The sequence below is a fragment of the Melanostigma gelatinosum genome, assembly GCF_949748355.1.
Source record: "Melanostigma gelatinosum genome assembly, chromosome: 4".
Taxonomy (NCBI): domain Eukaryota; kingdom Metazoa; phylum Chordata; class Actinopteri; order Perciformes; family Zoarcidae; genus Melanostigma; species Melanostigma gelatinosum.
The window spans coordinates 21,941,269-21,963,673 of record NC_136637.1 but is presented as its reverse complement, the minus strand read 5'-3'; the positions used below and the strand labels follow the sequence as shown (position 1 = coordinate 21,963,673).

The 22,405-nt window shown below is 39.2% G+C and overlaps 2 protein-coding genes across 2 annotated transcripts; both read right to left on the bottom strand.

Moving 5' to 3' along the window:
* Positions 1–675: 675 nt before the first annotated feature.
* On the bottom strand, positions 676–5,348 carry LOC306776527 (afadin- and alpha-actinin-binding protein-like; the record flags this gene model as incomplete). Its single annotated transcript, XM_079267240.1, has 13 exons — positions 676–823; positions 901–1,048; positions 1,307–1,424; positions 1,698–1,871; positions 2,212–2,348; positions 2,749–2,896; positions 3,302–3,482; positions 3,825–3,900; positions 4,021–4,156; positions 4,292–4,402; positions 4,559–4,762; positions 4,918–5,063; positions 5,330–5,348. 13 exons carry the CDS (start codon positions 5,346–5,348, stop codon positions 676–678), a joined length of 1,746 nt encoding a protein of 581 aa, XP_079123366.1.
* A 2,832-nt stretch (positions 5,349–8,180) lies between these two features.
* On the bottom strand, positions 8,181–20,917 carry LOC306776526 (atrial natriuretic peptide receptor 2-like; the record flags this gene model as incomplete). Its single annotated transcript, XM_079267239.1, has 22 exons — positions 8,181–8,212; positions 10,304–10,402; positions 11,305–11,457; positions 11,757–11,896; positions 12,087–12,174; positions 12,596–12,689; positions 12,863–12,982; positions 13,180–13,287; positions 13,372–13,420; positions 13,647–13,791; positions 14,049–14,170; positions 14,730–14,873; positions 14,961–15,047; positions 15,505–15,637; positions 15,974–16,046; positions 16,221–16,366; positions 16,929–17,031; positions 17,892–17,996; positions 18,475–18,598; positions 19,469–19,601; positions 19,902–19,992; positions 20,912–20,917. The coding sequence occupies 22 exons, from the start codon at positions 20,915–20,917 to the stop codon at positions 8,181–8,183; spliced, it is 2,295 nt and encodes a 764-aa protein (XP_079123365.1).
* Positions 20,918–22,405: the final 1,488 nt, after the last annotated feature.

The following is a 22,405-nucleotide window of genomic DNA, read 5'->3' as shown; positions in this document are numbered from 1 at the left end:
AGCGTGAAGCCTCACGTTTATTTGGTCAGTTCGTTCACTTTGCTTCACAGTCCGGTGCGTAGTCTCTGAACCGGTGCTACATCATACATCAACTGCCACGAATGTATCTGACACAGTTACTAGACAACAATGTTATTAACCACATTTCTACAATAAACCATCGGAAAATACTTCATTATTTTAATCCAGTTTCTTATTGCATTCAGTGAAACAGCAGCATTACATCTACATTCTAAAACATTGTGCCAGTGGACAAGTTTAACATGATAACTAAAGTTGAGATATAAACAGCAACATTTAGGCAAGTTTAGGTGCAACAGCGACCATTAACGAGTAACAAGCAACATCAATTATCGGGGAGACATGATCATTTCTGGCACACCCTCATTGCCAAAAAAAGACTAGCCTCAGATTAAGATCCTAGACATAAGACATGACTGCCAAACCAATATTTATAGTAACACACATATAAATAAATACATTTATCACATAATCTAAAAATAAATACCGTAAGATAATAAAAAAAGAAAGAAGAGGTTCTCAGTCACACAGAGCACAGCAAACCATCAGCCAACCAGAACCCTTGCTTGGCTTTGACTGTTAACAGCTTTTAAATAATGTTACAGTCCATCTTGTTTAAGGGTATTTGAAAAATAATAATTATAGTTTTTGGCTTCATATAGAGCTGGTGTTTTCCCTCTGGTGTGTTTGGCTGCTGTGGTCTTCACGGTCGTTCCACTGTTTGTGCTGCACTGGATCATTTCTATTAGAACAGAGGCTTGATTCTTGAACATGGTCAATCTTTCCATTTGGTTTGGTTGATCTGAAAATAAAATATGACACACAAGAGCTGCATTCTTTACAGGTATGTCGTGATTTGTGCAAATAAAGATACTATACCTTTTTTCTGGGATAAGGCCAAGTGTGCGATACAGGTCTGCTGTTGATGGTGATGTGAGGGGGACACATCTGGGTGTGGGGGAGGTTGTGTCGGACTGGCATTTGATGAGCTTTTCTGGACCCGACGCTGCACTTGACTCTGTTTTAGCTGCAAATATAAGATTCAACTTCATTGATCCTTGCCAGGAAAGTGACGTATTGATAGTTATCAATATAAACAAGTAGGGAACACAAATCATAACATAAAATCATACTCAAAAATAAAAGTGATTTAGTTAAATAAAACTGCATCACAGTTGTGGTATAAAGGAATGGTAAAGCAATTGCTAACCTATAAGTATCATTATCAATAATATCAAGACAACGGTGAACTGGGCCAGTACAATGTAACGGAGTAGACACTCACATATTAAAAAGCAGCTTTTAGACTTTGACATCTGTGGTTTCCTCACGTCAGCAAATGGACTCAAGTTTAAAAACTGATGTTTGAGCCACATTGCTCGATCGTCCTCGAAGGCCTTCCTCTGCAAGTTAAACCAGGTACAAGTTACCTCAAAAACAAACAAAGTCACACTTTTTAAATAACAATGAAATCATAACAATAAATGAGATATAGCGCTTTACAAGAACTCAAAGTCGCTTTGAGTGGAGAAGAGATGGGAATTGAGGGGGAATTGAGCATACGGATACAAACTAGTCATCTTGGCACACTGCTGTTCTACACAAAGAGCAAAATGTGTCGTATTCCCGAATATCTATTTCAGAGCAATTCTGGAAATAAATGTTGAATCAATCACCTCATGGCTAAGCCTGATAGCTGCTTCAGTGAAGTTCCTCCTCTCCCGCTCAAAGAGCTTCCTCTGTTCCTCGAGGGTCTTCCACTCCTCTCTGAAGCGCTCTTTCTCCTGCAGCATGTAGCAGTCGCTCAACAGGGATGCGGCCTCCTCATCACACGGAGAGCTCAGCTGCTGCTACGAGAAAAAAGGAATATGTGTGGTTTGTTTAGCTAGAAATTAACAAAAGGAATACACAAACGTAATACAATATATATTTCCTCCAACATGCAAACATGGTTTCAATCCTTGGTTAAAACTAAAAGAGAGAACGAGTTACACTGAGTTAAAGCTACCATGTTAGAGGTCAACTTATATTTAAAAGCAGCAGGTTTGAACGTAAACCTGTGTTTCTTCACCTCTTTCTCAAATGGATTATTGATTATTTGACACTTGTCTCAGCGATGTGACTTTCACTTTTAACATTGGCCACTTAAACTAATGAACCTCAACATTTCACGGTACATTCCAGTCTTACCTGCAGGAGCTGGTGTTGTGTTTGAATGAAGTCTTTGCACTGCTGGATCTCCAGCTTCAGTCTGTCCATCTCCTCCTCATGACTCTCTCTGGATATAGCATCATCGGTTTTGTTCTCCCCCGTCTCAGCTAGAGATGCTGAACAAACAACCCAGAGAGTCAAAATCAAACATTTAACACTTGTGTTTATATCCATATTCTATGTATTGTTTTTAATGGACCGGAAGTACGGATCCAGAGTGGAATGTCATCGGAAAACAAGTCCATGAATATTGGTTGCTTCTTTATATATTGAGATGTTTGGCTTTAGAATATAATGTAAGCTTCCAGTGCTCTGGTAGTTTCTCTTAGGTTGAACAAGGTTCCTTGTATGACTTTACTCTATTTTGCCACATGAATGGTACAAAAGCTTATTTTCGGGGTTAGAGAAGAATCCAAACTACCGGTAACTGGAATCCTTACATGACACAAAGTTGCATATATGGATAGAAGTTATGTATAAGAATCAAACAGGGACAGTATGCTGCATGAAGACTACCTTGGCTGTCCAATCTTTCAACGTGGATCTTGAGTCTTCTCCACTGGAGGCGAATACTGTTGGTCAGCTTCTCCCGGGCGTGAACACAATACAGCTCTACACTTTCTTTACGGGAATCAAACACTTGCTCTTCCTCCTCCGAGTCAACCTGACAATAAAAATGAAAGTATTTTTCAATCTATCGGCAGCACATCTAGCACAAATGTAGACTAAATAACAGGCGCGGGGATGGTTATCAGCTATCAATAAAAATTGTGGTACATTTGTGTCGTAGTTATTGTGTTAATCTGCTTAATCAGTGACTTTGCTCTCAATTTTTTAGGAATCTCGCCACCGAATTGTATTGTTACAATACTGGAAGCAAATGGGAAAAAGTGGTGTAATAGCCCTGTTAAGTGAACTACTGTATAATGTCTGAATGCAGTTTATCAGAGATCATCTCATTCAAATTGATGAAGATGTGGGCAATGAAGTGAGAGCAATGACTGAGGAGCAACTGCCTGTTGAGCAGTTGAAAAGTAGCATCAGAGAATAGAGAAAAACAACTCCCTACTTGAATGCCATCATCTTGATGTTTGTCATCTTTCAGCATTGGTTTCCTTGAACTCAGAATGGACAACATTTCTTTTGTCATCTGCTGCAACACTTTCTTCAACTCTGCATTTTCCAGCAGCATCTCCCTTTGTCGCGTGTCATAGTTGCTCAGCAGAGTCTGATACATCTCCCCCTCATGCCTTGGGATGACAAAAAGACAATCATCTATGTTTATTTATTTGTTATAAATAGAACACGTCATCAGAGGAAATTAATTGAAACTACAATAACATCCAGCATTTAGCAGTGCCACCATGTTTAAAGCCCATGTTCCTAAAATACATCTGTGTTACCTCGAAAGCTAACAAAGGAGCTGATGTGCAAAAGTAGGATTAATAGTACATTCTCAGATCATGCCTTTTATATTTCTCCTGTGTTCCTGCATTTTTTTAAATTTACATATACAAATATGTCTTTTGAGACAAGATATTATATACTAATGATATTAATGACTTTGCAAAACATATTTGAAGTGAACTTACTTTGCTTCTGTCTTTTGAGTTTTCCAAAGGCTTCTCTTCCCGTCAGCTCTTCCAATGTTGTTCAATACATCAATGGCTGGAAGCAAGAAAATTAAAAATGAAAGAGTCTCAAAGGGCATGTTCAAGATGCTGGTTACATTTATAAAATGTTAAATGTTTGGGCAAAGGATGGGACTAAAAAGGTTTTCTCTTTAACCTGGTTTCTTCTCCTTTTTGTCAACCAGAAGTTGATTCAAGCGCTCCTTCAGTTTGTTGAATTCTCTTTCTTTCCTTTTCATCTCATGATTGTACTGGCTGGCCCGGCTTGCAATTATGTTCTGAAGTTTTTGCACCTGGCAGGAGGAAATAAAACAAGTTTTTACTGTTTGAACTGTCATGTTTATCCACCTGGGACCAAACACCTGCCAGTGGATTCACTTAACACCATCTGGGCCAAAGTAAGTCCAAAGAAAGTACAAAGAAAGTACCTCGTCTTTTTCATTTTTCAGGCAGTTCTGCAAACTCTTCACTTTCAGATGCAGCTGTCTTTCTCTCTCAAGAAGTCCTGTGTTTTCTCTTTTGGACAGTTCAAGCTGCTCCTATGATAACAGAACAACATGGACATGGGCATTTAATACGAGTTATTTTCCATATTGACAAGCAACTCTTGAAGTCCTTAGTTTTAGTTACATTTTATTGCTATTGTTATTTTTCAATACAATATTGAGAATTAGTGGGTGTAAATGTTACTGTACTTTTAGTTGGGAGTTGGTGATTTGCAAGAAGTCCACATTGCTGTTGGATTTCAGCTGTTCCACTTCCATGTTTTCCAGGGCCCGGAGGCCCCTGCGGTGCAGCTGAATCAGGTCATGCATGCAATTTAGCACAGCCATAACATTCATCTCTGAGCTGCCGCTCGACTCCGTCCAAACCGGTGGGAGGCCGAGAGATAACACCTCCTGGAGAAGAGAGAAGAAAAGAAGAAAAGGATGTGGAGGACCAGCCAAACTCAAACCAAGAACATTGCAGACATATTGTATGCCTTAAACCGCAAGCATGTACATAGCAATAACTGTGCTCATAATACATCAGTGAGACATGTAAGGTTACCAACCTGATTGATGTGTGATAGACATTCCTGCACATTGTGCTCCGTGCAGAACATACTGAGAATGTAGTTTCTGTGCACCGATGATTGGCTAAACTGTCTCAAGGGAGATGGCCTACATTCAACGGAGCTGCTGCAAATGTCCTTGACTTCTGGGGAAAGAAACTCGGTGAAATATATGCAGTATGGACTTATGCTAATTTGTTAATGCTTGACAAGAAAAAGAAACCACTTTATATACGCTAAATATTACAGGAATTGAGGTTAAAGAAACGAAGAATAGCATTTGTGTTAGTTTGACTTGTTCCTTAATCAACAACTGCCGAGTACAATAGCCAACTGTTTAACGTGTCTCCTTCCCAGTGCATATTCACTGGTTTATAAGGATCTTATAAGAATCATCAAAATCTTAACTCACCCAGGAAGGACTCTGGCATTGTTGCAGTGCAGCCGTCAGGCTACGTGTCTGGATCGTCTACTGCATGTGAATGATACACAAAGCTTGCCACAAGATCGACCTACGCAGTCAGTGCTCCTGAAATAGAGGGTGGGATTAGCAGTGCACATCCAACAAAGTCTGGATTGGCAAAGGAAGTACGCATGCAGCGATAAGGGCTGGAAACACACGGCAATCTAAATAACAGTGCGAGGACAGCAGATTCACAGGAGCCAACTCAACCAGTTAAACAGTGATCACGTAGTGTGCTCACAGCCACCCAATAGATACATTTAAAATATTAAAATGTGTGTTCATTTAGAAAGTCTTTCACAAAGCTTAATGTGATTGTTATGTTGATGTTGTTGCTGCTGCTGTTGTTGTTGTGGTGGTTTTTGCTTGACACCATTGTCACTGCAGGAGTATTTAACAGGTTACAGGCTTGGACCACGCCAGCATCTTATCCCCATGCTTATCGTCAGCTGATCAGACTAATCCAAGACAGGCAATTTCTCTGCAGAACCACACAATCAGAAACATTCTCCCCCTGTACAAATGCCTATGTTTTCGACTAATAGTATATAGATATTACTGGAAACTACAGGACCATTTACTCATTCTTGGGGACAGCAATTTTCAGAGCAGAAACTGCATTTAAAAATATGTTTATGCTTATATTACGAAGAACATTTTATGTGTTCGATTTTTCATAGATTTCAGTCACTAGGAGGCTGTGACTCATTAATAACTCAGGGGACCTACCCTTTGGTTTTAGTGATACTTAATCAGCCTGGTGTGGACAGATGGCAAGCCTAGAGCCACACAGCTTAACAAACCTATGAGCTGCTTAGACTGACCACTCAACAAGTGTTAACCTTTAACTGAATCAAACTTATTTCCAGTATAAAATCTCCAAAATGTTGAAGTAGAATTTATTTCAGGTATGTGATCCCACTGGGCCATGTATGATAAGAATATGCCTTTCATTTGAGAGACATTTGTGTTTTATTTCCTATGTAACAAATTTAAACTACAATCTAAAGTCTGTGTGCAACCCTGTCCTATAATAACAAATAAAGACCTTGTAACCTTGCTTCTACAGGTCTGCAGACAGTTATAAACAGATGACCGTGGGATAGCCTCGAACAACATACGTTTTGCTGTTGATGTCGATAATAATGTGTAACTTTGGCGTGTTACACACGCTACTCCACTCAACAAATCGTGTTTGGTAAATAACGTTAACGATATAAAACAAAACAAAAAGGTTGTAACCCCGTACACCGCAGTGAGTGTTAAACTAATGTTAAATAGCCAAACGTTAACTGCCCACCAGCCTCCACCTGAGAACAATCTGACGTTGAAGAAGAGCGGCTGGTTATCTTAGCGACTAGTTACGAAAGCAGACGTTTAAAATGACCAACATATTACTTACTTCACGTTGCATTTTCAAAATGTGTCTCCCAAAATGCGCGTTGCTTCGAGGTACAGCAGTTTCCGAAACAGTCTGTCCCAATGACAGTTCATGCCACTGACTGCAAGCAAACCAAACAGCACGCTGATTGGCCGAATCGTTGTCTAGCAACCGCGCACGGCTCAACATGATTGGCTCTTGGCTGTCAGGTACTTCAAGTTTTAATGCCAATTGAATCATGCTTGATCAATGTTGTTGTTTAGAACACACGGACACGAATGAAGAACGCTTGGAATTGGGTTTTTTACTTTTTGTATTCTGACATTATATTGTTGACAGTATGATCAAATAAGATAAGGATCTATTTATCGTGCTGTATTCAGAAACGCCATTTGAATTTGTAAGCAGCAAGACTTCAAAAATGTGAATTGTTCCAATCAATTAACTAACATTAAGCGGCGAAAGTTAATTAGGTAAACAGTATGAATGAACAAAATTACTTGAGAGTAACTTTAATGCAAATTATACAAAACTGAATTTCAGAACAAGACAGTAAAATAGCTCATTGCATGGCACAGTAAGAAACACCTTCCAAAAATGTTTATTGAGATCATTTTTTCAAATTGATTCTGCATCAACAAGGCAAACATTATTTGGAAATCACAAGTACCGGTAGCTTGAATGGAAGAGTTTGATTCCAAAGTACTGATTGTGACACACATTGTGGGGGAAATTAACCTTTTCTCTCAACAGACATTTTGACTTTTCATTGCAAAAAAAGTAAACTTATATCATTAGCAATGGCTCAGAGTTTTAATTTAAAAGTAGCATGAGTGAGCAATCATGTGCAATACTGGGGGCCCTAATTATCAAAAACAAACAAAAAATAGCCATTATCAAGTTTATTAATTACACCTGTGCAAAAGGCCTGTTCAGATACCAGTTCTTAGTCAAAATGTTTGAAATGTTCAAATGGACCTAAGATCTTTATCTAAGAAAAGGTTTTTCTTAATTTTCAGGCAGTGAATATCTCCTTTACTTTAAATTAATCAGAAGAAAGAAAAGTGCCTACAATTGCAAAAATACAAATAAAGCCAGATATGAGAGAACATTTATAAGGATAATGTGTGACAAAAATAGCATTTCCATAACTCTGGCATGTCTCTCTGCATATTTATTTGGATTTACAGTGCACTATTTAAATTAATGATAAACTATTAGTTCATCCTATAATTGTATCTGCACATTTAACCGAAACAGACTTCACTGGACACAATTACATTGCACAACACAAAGCCTGACCAGTTTTCATCAGTGATTGTCACAGTTTAGGCTCTGAACTAGTCACTAACTGGCACTAGGACTCCTCTGGATTCAGATGTTCTGAGCAGCGGGTCTGTATAATCGTCTCTCTTTGCTTCAAGCCACCATGTTGTCATGTCCCCTTTTCCCTGTTAGGTCAAGAAAAATGAGAGAGTGAATGAGAAAGAGAAGAGAGTCATATTGCAAAGCATGTGGCCCTTTGAATTTTAAATAAAGCCATTAGGGTTTGATGGGGGGCAGAGAGCAGCAGCTGAGTCCATCTCTTAGCAAGACATCACAAGTGTCAGCCGCCCAGTCCTCTGGGACTGAGAAGTAAACCCCTCCCCCATCATAACACTGGCACCACCCTAAAAGAGGTCTTAGGTTACAATGTGAATAGAAGCCAGTAGAACTGAATGATGGTTCCTTGAAAAACAAAGCAAATACCAGACACACCCAGTCTCTTTTCCATTTGGAGGGAACTTTCATGTCATCTTTTGAAATCTCAGCCTCATAAATCCCTTGTGTTTTTCAAAGGTGGTGCCCCATCTTGTATGCGATTATATTTATCACGGCATCAATTAGGCTTTTTTTAAAGAAACGGTTACCTCCGTGACAGCACAAAGACGGTAGAAATAGCATTATATGCACAAAGCTTATCATGCTAGTGAGGTTTATTTTGAGAGCTGCTGTGGGTGTACACTCAGTAGCCAGTTTGATATGTGCACCTCCATACAGCACTCTGATACAGCAGTCCTGCAACAGCTCCTACTCTCATGAAGGTTACAATGCTCAGTCTTTGTTGAAACTATTTTAGAAAGGTGTTGATTCAACTTCATGGCCATTTCGGAGGCTGCTGTTTGCGATGCTTTTGAACTGTATTGCATTATACAGAGAAGTGTTTCTGTCATTAGGCCTACCCTGATTGATATAAATGGAATGGACAAAATAATAGAAATACCTATCAGTATAAAAAGGTCCAATGACTACAGTCTGCCTTCCTAATACAAATAAAAGCATAGGAGGCTTATTATGCTGTGTAGATGGATCTGTGTTTGTCACTGCAGCGGACATAATATCTCAATATTCTTCAACACAGGTCATATATATCACACACACACACACACACACACACACACACACACACACACACACACACACACACACACACACATATACATATATATATAATGTTACCTTCACAGGAAGTGTTCCTCTGCATGTCAGAATGTAACCTCTTAGCATGTGAAGCAGGTCAGCTGTGGCACCGCTCACCTGAATCTTCAGAGCTATGGACATAATTATAAATAACCAGTTTATTTTTTTTCTTTGAGCACCATTATGTGCAAAATGTAGTGCATGTTTTTAGTCACGCTATTCTGCAGTTTTTTAACTTTACAAATCAATATAATTTGTATTAAAAATTGTGCTCTCCAGCCAATGGAAAACATTACAAATGAAACCAAATTGCAGCAGTTAATCCATATAGTATAAAACTGATCTAGTAAAATGCATGTGTCGTAAAGTGTTATGTGAAATATGGGATTGATGGTTATTAATCCTATACAATTTAAAGTTCTATATTTTGTGTCATCATTCTAGTCGTATTCATCCAGATCTAATACAATATAGTGTACACTTTGCAAAGGCATCATTTGCACATTTTCCAGCATATATGACACACAGTTTTTCACATGGTGACTTAAACACATGGTTGCAAATTGTGAAAGGCAAAGAGCATACTGCACTGTGTGCACAAACCTTACACAATTGAGAGGAGTTAGCTTTTCCTCAAAAAGCTCGTCGGGTTAACTTTTAGCTCGTATTATGAAGTTAAGACTTTTGTTTTTTACAGTCACTCGGTACTTATCCATTATTCCACTCGTTTAATGCAGAGGATTAGGTGCAGGAGATCACTTTGTCCAACCTGCATGTTGTAACTCCACCGTGCTGCTGAGCTAACAGAGCCAATCGTGTTTGGCATGATAGCAGCAGGCCAAAGGCCACCGGCCAAAAGCTAATCCTGAACTGCTATTGAAGTCAGTTGCAACAGCACTGCAGACACACTCTTGAATCAATGTGGGACAATATTAAGAGAGCAGGCAGAGGTCGTGTAGCACAGTTGTTCAGCACATACAGTGACAAGTTAAAGTGAAATCAACATGATGTTTTTTTCTCCGAGACAAACTGTGCCATGTTGAGACATTATTTGGATCAAAAGCAGTGTATCTAATCCTTACCTTCACTTGTTGATTCCATGCGTGACGCTGTGTTGACAGTGTCCCCAAACAGACAGTAGCGTGGCATTTTGGTGCCAACCACACCAGCCACAACAGGTCCTGGCAGGAAAAAAACCACAGCAGTGACTGTGACTGCAACACTTTGGGTGGATAATATTGAATGTATGACATTGTTGAATCCTGATAATGCAAGTCAGATTATTTAAAGGGGCAAAACCTTAAATCTTAGAGTTATTTTTACTCACATACATATACACATATATATGAAGCAGTCACATCAACAACAGTAACGTCCACACTTTTAATGTGCAGTTGTCCCAAACAGGAAAAATGGCAGAGGTAGGAGCTTACGGAATGATTTCAAATAGTATCACTGAAATGTAAAAAAGCAACCCATGTGTCCTCAAAACTTACCCCCATAGACATTAAAGACCCTCAATGATGATTCAAGTCCTTTAAAAAAACAGTTTTTCTACAGACATGTATTGGTTTGTACGGACTTGAGGCCAGTGGCTGCGCATGTGATGAGATATGTGATAATACTCTCTTTTTTTAAGCAGGTCATGTCTTATTTTATCTATCTTACAATAGTTAGAATTTATGTTGTCATACTTCAGAGGGTGGATGGGTCAGGGTTGGAGGCATAGAATGGAAAAGTATTGCAAAAGTAATGCATTTTAAGATTTTTATTATGACCTGATGTGTAAAACCTTATTGAATGGAATGGAATATCTTTGGCTGTGAAATAATAATAAAAAATATTGGTAAACATTTTTTTATAACAATTTACGCAGCATTGACATTTAATTGTATTAATATTTAGCTTATCATATATGCAAACAGGTTGTTTAAGATTACTCTTACATTTTGCAACCCGACCTTGGACCGTTTTAAAACTGTGAATGTGTCTTTCGAAAACGATCTGATATTTTAACCTTTGGGAAAATCAAAGCACAGGTCGGATAAACTGATGCTGGATACAGGTAAGATGTCCACAGTACCTGAGTGGATGCCAGCGCGTATCTTCAGCTGTGTGTTGGGTTTATGAGGGATCTTGAACGTGTGGCAGACACTGACCAGATCAAGAGCCATGCTGGCGATCTCCCCAGCATGATTGATGCCATTCTCTTGAGGGACCCCTGAGACCACCATGTCTGGAAGATACACCAGTATTCCATGTCAAGAAACAATACAGAAAAGGGAAGAGAGAGATGAATTAATGATAGAACATCAAAACACACATTCAGGCACTCTGTAGACGCGAGATCAGTTGTTGTTTTTGTCTTTGAATTCATCCATTTTAGTTGTGCGTCTACCTCTCAACAAATGTTTGTCCTTATTTTCAAGCTGTGATCTAATATAAATATATGGTGTATATTGATGGTAGTTCTTTATCAAAATGATTTATCACTTTTTGTTCGTAGTTCAAAATCAGTTTATTGTCTGTACTTACAAGCATCACCGATTGTCTCCACTTTGTAAACGTCGTAAATGTCAATAATGTCATCAAAGCTGGTGTAGAGCTGATTGAGGAAGTCCACTACCTGGTAGGGAGTGCTGGCACCAGACAGCTGAGTAAAGCCCACAATATCGCTGTCACAGGGGAGTAAAACAATGCCAGTCATCTCATACATGTATACAATGTATATAACAATGTAGAAGAGCAAATCAATCTGAACACATCCCTGTCAATTAAACATATTTAAGTTACGCTCCAGAGAATCGACCACTTGACAAATGTCCATAAAAGAATAAAAGTGAATGTAATGAACCCCACGCAAACCTGAAGTAGACGGTGGCGCTGGAGAAGCTCTGAGCCTCTGTTGTTCGACCCTGACGAAGATCATCAGCCACCGGTTTTGGTAACATACCTGCACAGCAATTTCACCACTTAAAAAGAACACGCCCCAATATATAGTCTTTGGGACAATGGGTAGGAATGATGACGGTGCTGCTTCTGCACCACTAGATGGCAGTGAGCTCATTTGACTGAATAACTGACATCAACTAAACAGGAACAACTCTGCCTTAGGGGACGTTTCATATGCTGCATTTGGGCATGCATATGTTGGAGATAATGAATGAATATGTGCACATTTCACAGTTAACTGCTCATCACCCTTTATATAATGAAATACAAATCTAGTCCTGCTTCTACGGCATCGTTTTATCTCTGCAATGTCATCCAAAACGAATTCTTTAAAGCTACACTTGATCAATGATTCTTTTTGGGATCAATCATTGGAGCCTTGCAACCCTTTCCAATCACTCCGCACTGTTATTCTGACTTACTGTACAACAGCTGATCTGTCTTCTGTTTCTCTTGAAGAAGGTCCTGTGTTCTCTCAGCGACTATGGCCTCCAGATGTTTGCTGTAATTCTCCATCTGCAATAAAACAAATGTCTGAAATTCAAAACAATCCAGATGGCACAAATGGAATTTCCGTTTTTTTTTCATAGCATTTGTCTTTGAAGTACTACCGTTTGTTTAGTATATGTATTCTATGTATCTTTACACGCTATTCTAATTTATTTTACCATATTTCAGTGGGCTATTACCAGGTTCATCATCATGTCCACAGGGCTGACTTTGTGTGGGTTCATTTTGTCGAGCATCTTCTTGACCTGCTCAAACGTGGGCCTCATTGGGGCGTTATGACACCAGCACTTCTTAATAAGCTGTTCGGGTGTTCAAGAGAAGAGAGCAACACCTCATTGTCCAATATGTTCAATCAGTCATATGCGTATGACATATAATATCACTAGAACGTTACCAAGTTTTTCTAGTTATTCGAGAGACAGTTCAACAAGAGCATCAGTACAAATACGACATTATTCTATTTTCAGTTCTAGGAACATCTGCACATGAGACAGACCTCGCAGTAATCTCCTTGACTGGGACAGTCAGTATCTGCCTTCCCTGCTTTGACTTCAGGCAGAGGGGGGCGCCACATGATATCCATCCTCACTCCCTCAGCCTGGTCCTGTTAGAGAAGTCTGCTGGTTACAAAGCTGAGATCAAAAGGAAGCTAAAGGTTGTAATCTACACAGAAAGAAGTCGTGCTCACTGAAATGAGGTTGGTGCGAGTTGCAATCTCAACCAGAATCATGGAGTAGCTGAGAAGACGAGGGAAAAGTAGAGAAAAGATTTAATGAATATTGTTTTCCGTGTATTTTCCAGTGCAAAGATTCAATCATTTTCATGCATAGATGAAGATGGTTGCCTGTCCTACAGAACTCAATGTCCCCATCTTTGATTAAACTGTATCAAATTTCCATGCGTGATCCAAAATGAACTGCTTTAACTACAATTAACTGCTCATACTGTGACACTCAAACACACCTGTAGACATCTGCTGCTGTCGTCATATTGGAGCTGTTTCCCACCAGGACCTCTGGTGCACAGTTTATACGAATCACATCCCCACAATTGAAGCCATTACTGATGGCCTCCAAGTCCTCCCTTCTGTAGGCTGTGAGCCCATAATCTGACCCCAAATACAGAAAAATATAGAGTACAGTGAAGCAGGATGTTGTTTTTCACTTTGCCTCGATAATAACATTGCTGCTGGTGTATGACATGGCTGAGCGGTGCAATGATAAGGAGAGGTTTTGTTTCATAGTGTTATTTAATCTGTGTATATTGAGTGATTTATCACAGATGTGTGATTGCTGAAAACAGGAATATAACAAAGACCAATGTGCTTTGACGCTGTAGACTGAAGTTGTCTTTATTTTTTGTTACCTGAGATTTTGCACACCCAGCGGTCATCAATAACACAGTTTCTGGAGTGAAGTCTACCATGAAACATCCTGTGCTGGTGAAGGTACGACATCCCGCGAGTGATGTCAGTGGCAAAGGAAAGTCTGCATGGGGAAAGGAACAGTCCAGATGTTGCTGTTTATGTGTCTGTTTATTTTTCCATTGTGGTCTATTGGGGGAATTATATTTAAGTCTTCCTTTATTTGATTGTTAAACTGTGGTGTGAAATGTTGAGTCTGACTGAGCAAAATAACTTTCGGATTTCATTACATCATGGGGACTTCTGTGAGCGCAGTTACCTGTGGAATAATGTTTAAAAAGAGACAAAATCCCTGATCTAATTCACTGCAAGGAGTGACCAGACCATGATCATCAGCTCCTATAGGAGTGAGTATAACCTACACAAAAAACTAAAATATATCATTATTAGGTTACTCATGCATAAATGTAAAAGAAGGATGTAGATGGTGGAGGTGGAACTATTTTGTATTGGAGTGCAACTTGATTATTTTCAGTGTGGATTAATCTGTTAATTATTTGGTTGATTAAATGAGTACTTGAGTACAGTACTTGTAAAGCAAATGTACTTCGTTATGTTTCGCCACTGCCACACTGCTAAATGGTAATCGAATAAAAATGAAGCCGTATGTGATATTTTCTCACCTGAAGCCCCAGTTGATGGGGATGTCCTCATTCAGCAGGACATCGGACAGGCTTCCTTTTGGGCAGTGCTCTGTGATGATGCTGATGTCGGGGACCTCGATGGAACCACCAATGAACTTGCATAGATTGGGGTGATCCAGTTGCCTATAGCCAATAGGAACAATTACATAAAGCTGAAGGAGTTTGGGAGACAACAGTTTATTATGTCAGTAAAATGGTTATTTCCCTCACCTAACTTCTTTCACCTCCTTCCTGATGGTTTTAGAGAGGGTGAAATGTTTATTCTGGATGTGTTTCACTGCCACCGTCCTCCCATCACTGCAAGAAGACCATCAAGTCAACTAGAAATTCTCAGCAAAATACATCCTCATGCATTTGAGATATGCAGAGGAACCAGTCATACAAATTGGCATTTTGTCAACAACAGATTAAACTTCTTTTTCACAAATATTTGCACAATTCACTTTATCTGTTTTACCTCTCAGAGTGTTTCCGTGGTGCTGTAACATGTGAACGTCCCTTCTGGGATCAGTTAAAGTCTTATCTTATCACACATTAGCATTAGCTTATCACACATTAGACACAGCTCCTAACTCTACAGCGCTGATCCATATGGTATAGCTTTGATATATGACATATGTTTTGATCCGTACAGAAAAAGAGTAAAAGAGTGAGGCAGTGTGTCTAAAAAACATGCTTGAACATTCAACTTCTGTTAGTTGAATGTTTCTGATTAATGAGCATTTATATAAACTAAAATAATACTGTTTCTCACTAGATGCCTGGCTGGATGAAGGAAGTGTTGATTCTGGTGAACACGGTCACATCAGTTGTTTGACTGATGGAAGACATACTTTTGACTCGCTGCAGACTGATGGTGCTGCAGAGGCCCATGCAGCACACTTTACCTGCACACACCAGACAGTTAGATACTCAGAGTCAGGGTCAGTAGTAAAACTGGTTTTTTTATGAATAGAAATGCTTTATTGGAGGCTAAAATAACCTCCAGGCCTGACCCATTCTTACTTACATTAACATTTCATTTGAGATTGAAAATCCCACAAAAACAGCAGACATCACAGATACAGCGAACATATTCTTGTTGCTTTAAAAGCAAAAGGAAAGTGATCCATTCTTGAAACACATTAGAGTCTTAAATGAAAGTGAAAGTCTAAAGCTTGCCAGCAAAGTTTCATGTATATGTAAACAGTATTTATTAACAACTTCAGTGTGAGACTTTTTACCAAATATTATGTTCTTGTAGTTGATGATCCAGCTTTCATCCCAAAGCATCCTCTGTTTCTGGTACTGGAGCCACTGCAGGGAGGACATTAAGATAAACATCAGCGCATGAAACATCTCCTATGTGTTAGTGTTAGTGTGTGTGTGTGTGTGTGTGTGTGTGTGTGTGTGTGTGTGTGTGTGTGTGTGTGTGTGTGTGTGTGTGTGTGTGTGTGTGTGTGTGTGTGTGTGTGTGTTGCACCGACTGACCACTATGGTTAGGATGAAGCCGCTGCTGAAGAGAGCAACTGGAAGCCCAATGGCCACTTTGATAGTGATGGACATCGGGCAGATGCCACAGTCTGCAGGACAGTTCAGACAGTTCTCCTCCAGCTCGCAGGTGTCATCCCCACACACTGAAACACAATCACGTATTTTATATTTGAGGTTTCCATTCACTTTTAGCGGCAGAGGAAGCACTCAGATTGTTTAATAAACAAATATTCGACTAACATTCTACTAAAGTACAAAGGTATCAGCATCAAAATGTACTTAAAGTACCAAACATAAAAGTGCTCATAATGCAGAATGGATCTTGCAGAATAATGTATATTATATGATTGGATTGTAGTTATTGATGCATTAATGTGTAGATCATTTTAATGCTGCAGCTGGTAAAGATGGAGATCATTTTCTTCAGGAAGAATACAGATACATTGACAAACAAGTATTTGTGTAAAAGTGTTACTATTGTAAGGGAAGCCACACACAAGTTGACCTTTTTCCTTCATATTTCTGTAGAAGTTCAGGGTGTAAACAGATGTGTGCTCTTACTCCCTTTGACTTGTATTGCTCAACACCCCAGAGATAGTCATTTTGCACACATGTTTTATTGGATCATGATTGAGCCGCAGAGGCATTATTCAGCACATACTGTAGGATTCAGCATGTCAACAAATAGATACTTAGCAGACTGACCTTGAGCACTGACAACAAGCACTTTGGACTCCAGTGCTGCGTGCATGTGTCCCATTTTGATATGAGCAATGACGGAGGTGACTCCCAAATGGATCAGCACCACCTGTGTGAGAAAATACCACCATACAAATTGTACCATGGAAGAGTTAGGTTGTAAGTATGAAAATAAGTCTCAGTCAACACTATCATTTACATTTATTGTTTTCTTAGCAAATTAAACAACCAAACGATGGTTGATTGTCCCTCATTAAATAAAATGAAATGCATGAAAGACAGTTCTGAACGTTATTCAGAACTTAGTTATTATAGTTGAAAACTGTACAGAAAACACTCCGTCACAAAAGAAATGTCAAACTTAACTTCACTATACTGTGAGATAAAAATGAATTCAAACAATCAGAGCTGTGGTTGACGATGTAAACTGTACAAAGAATTGTTTGCCTTATACATCTTTTCAGGACTGTATACAATACTATTCTGTCAGATTATACATCATTTCATTGTTGTTTTTTACTTGGTTGTCTTTACTTTGTGTCATTTGATAAGCTGAAATCCCAAAGTATGGCTTTTTATACTCCTGTAATATACTGACAAGTAATTACAACCTGCTGCCAAGTCGCGTCGTGACGTGACAGACAACAGGCTTCACAAAGGACGTGTCACTTTGATCAAACACATGTCTTATGTGTTGCCTGGGTGCAAGATGAATTATCCATCAGACAACAAAGTTAAAGTTGAAAAACTGTTACAGTCAGTCAAAACATGCAGTTGGTGAATTGTAAAAAAGTAAAGGATGCTTTTATTATTTTTTTTATTTGCGCCTTTGTGTGTTAAAACCAATATGTATAATTAAATATGGTCAGGTATTAACAGGATATGAGGCTGTAAGAAATACTTGAAATGTTCTCCAAGCCTGAACAATTGTTAAAAATACATCTATGCTTTTTGTTTGTGTTGGCTCACCTTTGAACTCCAGTATTTCTGGGACATCATTCCTGCCTTGGAGACAGTGTGAGTCACAATTTTACCATCGTCAGGAATCCACGGGCCACAGATTCCCCCTTTTTTCTGCGAAGAGACGACACAACAGTTATTTATTCCAGAACTCGTCTGATAGATAAGTACTGATATTTGAATAACGGTTACTTGGGTTCAACAAGTTGTGTGCTCACTAAAAGAGCTGATGCGTCTCAACCAACATCTCAATTTATTCAAAAGTTGCAGCTTTACCAAGATTTGGAAGTCACAGGGCCTCGAAAGAAAATCTAGAAGAAGCATCAAGATATGATACCTACATTTTTTTTAAATAAACAGCATACTACATAATTAGAAGATCCTAAAGGATAGATATCATGCAATATAATTGAGAATCCTGAGAAATACATGTGAATTTAATACTAAACATAAAATAACAGCTGTGGCATAACGTTAAGATCATGTTTGCTTGCTGTAGTGTTCTCAATGTGAGGAGGAGAAGGTGATGACAGTGTGGATGGGGGAAGATGAAACCAGTGTTGTACGACAGGACACACTTCAAATAACCCACCATGAGATTGAGAGGACAGGAGTGGACGTTGGCGTGATACACGCAGCAGTTCATTTCATTGGCGTTGTTCCAGTTTGTCGGGCACTTGTGTTCATGACAGAACCTCTTTGCCTCTGACGCATTACTGGAAGGGAACATAAAATGGTAGACGTTGAAATGAACGAACATAAAACTCTAGTGCTATTTACAGTGGAAGCTCAAACAGAAAACCTGCAGATCAGCTTTCCTTTCCTCGAGGGACAATTCACACCAAAATCAAAAATACATATTTTCCCTCTTACCTGTAGTGCTATTTATCAATCTAGATAGTGCTCCAAGAAATACATTGGAAAAACTCAACAGCAATGTCTCTTTCCATAAATCATGATTCGGTTACTCAAGATAATCCACACACAGCAGTTTCATGTAGAAACTACTTTCTCTCAGCCACAGTTGCTACATCCAAAGTGTGGATTATCTTGGTTAACTCATGATTTCTGGAAAGAGATAATGCTGTTGAGTTTTTCAAATGTATACTTTTGGCACTTTGAGCACCACAAGCCGAGTGTCCTATAGAGTCCCATTATATTTCAGAGTCTACAGATATCCCTATGGCCGATATCTCCAAAACTAGGGAACTAACACCATAACAATCTCCCTACAGGTAAGAGGAAATATATGTATTTTTGATTTTGGGGTTAACTGTCCCTTTAAACGTGAAAATGAAAGTAGCCTCAATTTAACATAAAATACATTGAATTACACAGATGCAGTCAGGAATAGGTAATACATTATCTGTACTATCTGAACAATTGTCCGCTTTCCTTTTTTGATAAGTGTATTTGTATTAGTGTATTAGTATTAGAACAGTTCTTTGTGTGTGTGTGTGTGTGTGTGTGTGTGTGTGTGTGTGTGTGTGTGTGTGTGTGTGTGTGTGTGCGTGTGCGTGTGCGTGTGCGTGTGCATTCAGGGCATGGCAGACGTTTAGGATGCCAGGTGTTTGTAACACACTCACCTGAACTGGAAGATCTTGTTCTTGACTGCGTACTCGTAGAAGGAATCTGAGGCCGTCACCGTGTACGAGACATTGAACTCTTCCCCGTTGGTTGCTTTCTCTGGAGGACGCTGCACCCAGGCCATCTCCAGACCTGTGACAACACACACGCTCGTCACCTGAACCTTCAACAAACACTGTGCATACGCATACAGATACTAAAGGATACTATGTGCTGTATTTGCACATAATTATATTGAGCCCCACCTACTAAGTCACTGTAATTAATTCTAGACAAATGCTGTAAATGTTGACTCTTTCCTTCCCAGCCACAAGAGGAAAGGCATCTGATTTTACAGTAAATGCTAACACGTAAACCACCCAAAGCAGCTACAGATCAGCTGTTTCAACTCCAATGATCCACTCAAACAAACATAAATGCGTAAAAACTTACCACCACAGCTTATCATGTTGAAGTCATTTGGACCGTTGATCGGCCAACAGTCGTACTCACTGTTGTCCAGATCATGCCAGCAATGTACTCCCTGCAGGCATAGAAAGGATTTTTTTTATAGTGGCATGTTTTTGTGTGCGTAAGCAAATTTGAAAAGTGTGTTAAGCGTTTTATCAGTGACTCAGGACTCTTCAAGTGAGTATGTCAATGAATTAAATACACAACTCAGCTTGTTGGTTTTCAGCCAAAATGATAAAGAGCAAAAGTCAAACAGCAGCTGACATCAACACCACTAGCAAAAGCACTATGGGAACTAAATGTAAGAAAGAATCATCACAGTATTATCTTTCATTCATGATTGATTGCAGAATATTTTATAATAAAGGAAATCAGCCCTACAAGAAGCTGGTAAGTAACACAGCAGTACACAGAAACGCCACACCACCACATGCCCGCAGCAACAAGTGTTTCTGACAAGACAACAAAAGCCAGCGGGTTACCCCAGCAGTAAATGAAAAATGTGAACAACATACACTCAGTTTACACAGTATTCCAGCATCTTTGTTAATACAGTCAAAAGAAAAATGTATCACCCTGTCCTTATTTCACATCATTGTCCAGACGTCCATCAACGGGTCAACTTTAAACCTCTGCAGCTATTTATCCACATTTCCTCTCTGGAATTAAATCTGTTGTAGGGTTATATTTATTAAAACCACAACTTACCAGCAGGAAACACAGGTAAAGGGATGCCGCTGTCCCTAGAGCCATGAGGAGGTTTGCTGCTGCGGCTGGACCCACTCTGAACTGACTGAGTGAATGACCAAATCTGTGCATGTGTGTGTATGTGTGCCGACCCCACAACCGAATGAAGTACCCTTCTCAAAATGTTTTTTTTTTTATTATTCCTGAGGCCCACCCTCCCCCTTGTCCCTAATTGCCCAATCAGCAGAAGAGGCTCTCCAATCACAGCTTGATCATGTACTCGTTCACGAGCCGCTTCAGCTCACCTTCATTGTCCTACAGGTCAGAATCCCTCAGAGGTTTCTGCACCTGAACTCACCACCAGGGCATTGTTTCTAATCTGACACCATCTATACTGTCTTAAACGGGTTTTTTCTATAAACTTGACATTTCATTTGAACATTCAACTCTGGCAGACATAGTTGTAGGCGCTTTAATGTTAAAATACTTTCTATTTTAGGCATAAGCTTACAATACAGGAAGGGTTTGATTGTCTTCCTTAACAGAAATAATTAGGTTACAGGTGGCAGACCTTTTGGTTGGGTAACTTCAACACTGCCAATAAGTTACTTTTAGGACTTACTTACAGGTTTTTATTCAAGAAAATGTTTTATTCAACAAATTAAGCTACACTTCTCAAATGTTGTTTGACAAAAAAAACTTTAACAAGCTTTTTCCAGAGCTTTCAGCCACATTACACGGCCTTTCTTAAGATTTTTGTTAGCTGTCATCACACGATCTAAGGATGGAGCTTTAGTCACATGGTAACAGGTATGGGGTTTGTTAAATGTTGTCTTAACAGAAGCAGCCACAATAAAACATCCCCTTTAAAAAAAATCATATCAATTAAATTATAATTTAAATCAGGAACTATCTGATCAAAGAATAAGTACTATAGACAAGCGTCATTTGGTGAGAGAGAGGGAAATTGTAAATCCATTGGGTGAAAGTGCGATGAAAATACTGTCCATTTAAAATTTAGATATATAACAGTGACGGTGCACTTTCAATCATTATCTTAGACTGTCAACGCTGTCCTTTCTTTTCTGAAGTGAAACTCCCTGCAGCCATTTATCAGGTAGAACATCTTATATCATTTTGTTTGGGTGAAACTGAGCTGAGAACATTGTCGGAGAAACCAGTCAGTTCTGTAAATTATACATAATTTAACTTTAAACCAGGCCTCTAGGAGTCCTCGCATGACACACGGGATATTTATATAGCAGCATACCCTGTGTACTGATGAGAGCGTTCCTTCTCTGCCTACATCTGTTTGCAACCAAAGATTGAAACCAAATCAAAAGACAGCATTTCTGAACATCTGTGAACTTTAATTGGCTTTTCAAGAATGCATAATTACAGCACAGCTGTAGAAAAACCCCACACAATTTACAGTTTATGTTTTGGGCAGGCAGCAGTCACGACAGGTCTACAGAGGGCTCTATCCAGAACATACAGTACTCGCTACAATACAGCATGTTTTTAATGGAAATGACAAAGCTCTACCCGAAACAAAAACAAAATGTCATTTATATCCTGAGTATTTTTCTATGAGCCTTATGCACAGTGTTGAACCTGTTCCTCTGCTGTCAAAAGATGCCGGTTGCGTTTTGGGGATTAAATCGTAACTGCGGCAACCGCTTTGCAGTCTAATTCAGGAGGATATTGTTCCTCTCGCTTAAGAGTAAATTGCTCTTTCGCCAATAATGTAACTGACTTGATGGAAACTAAAGGTCACCCACTAATTGGCCTGAATAGAG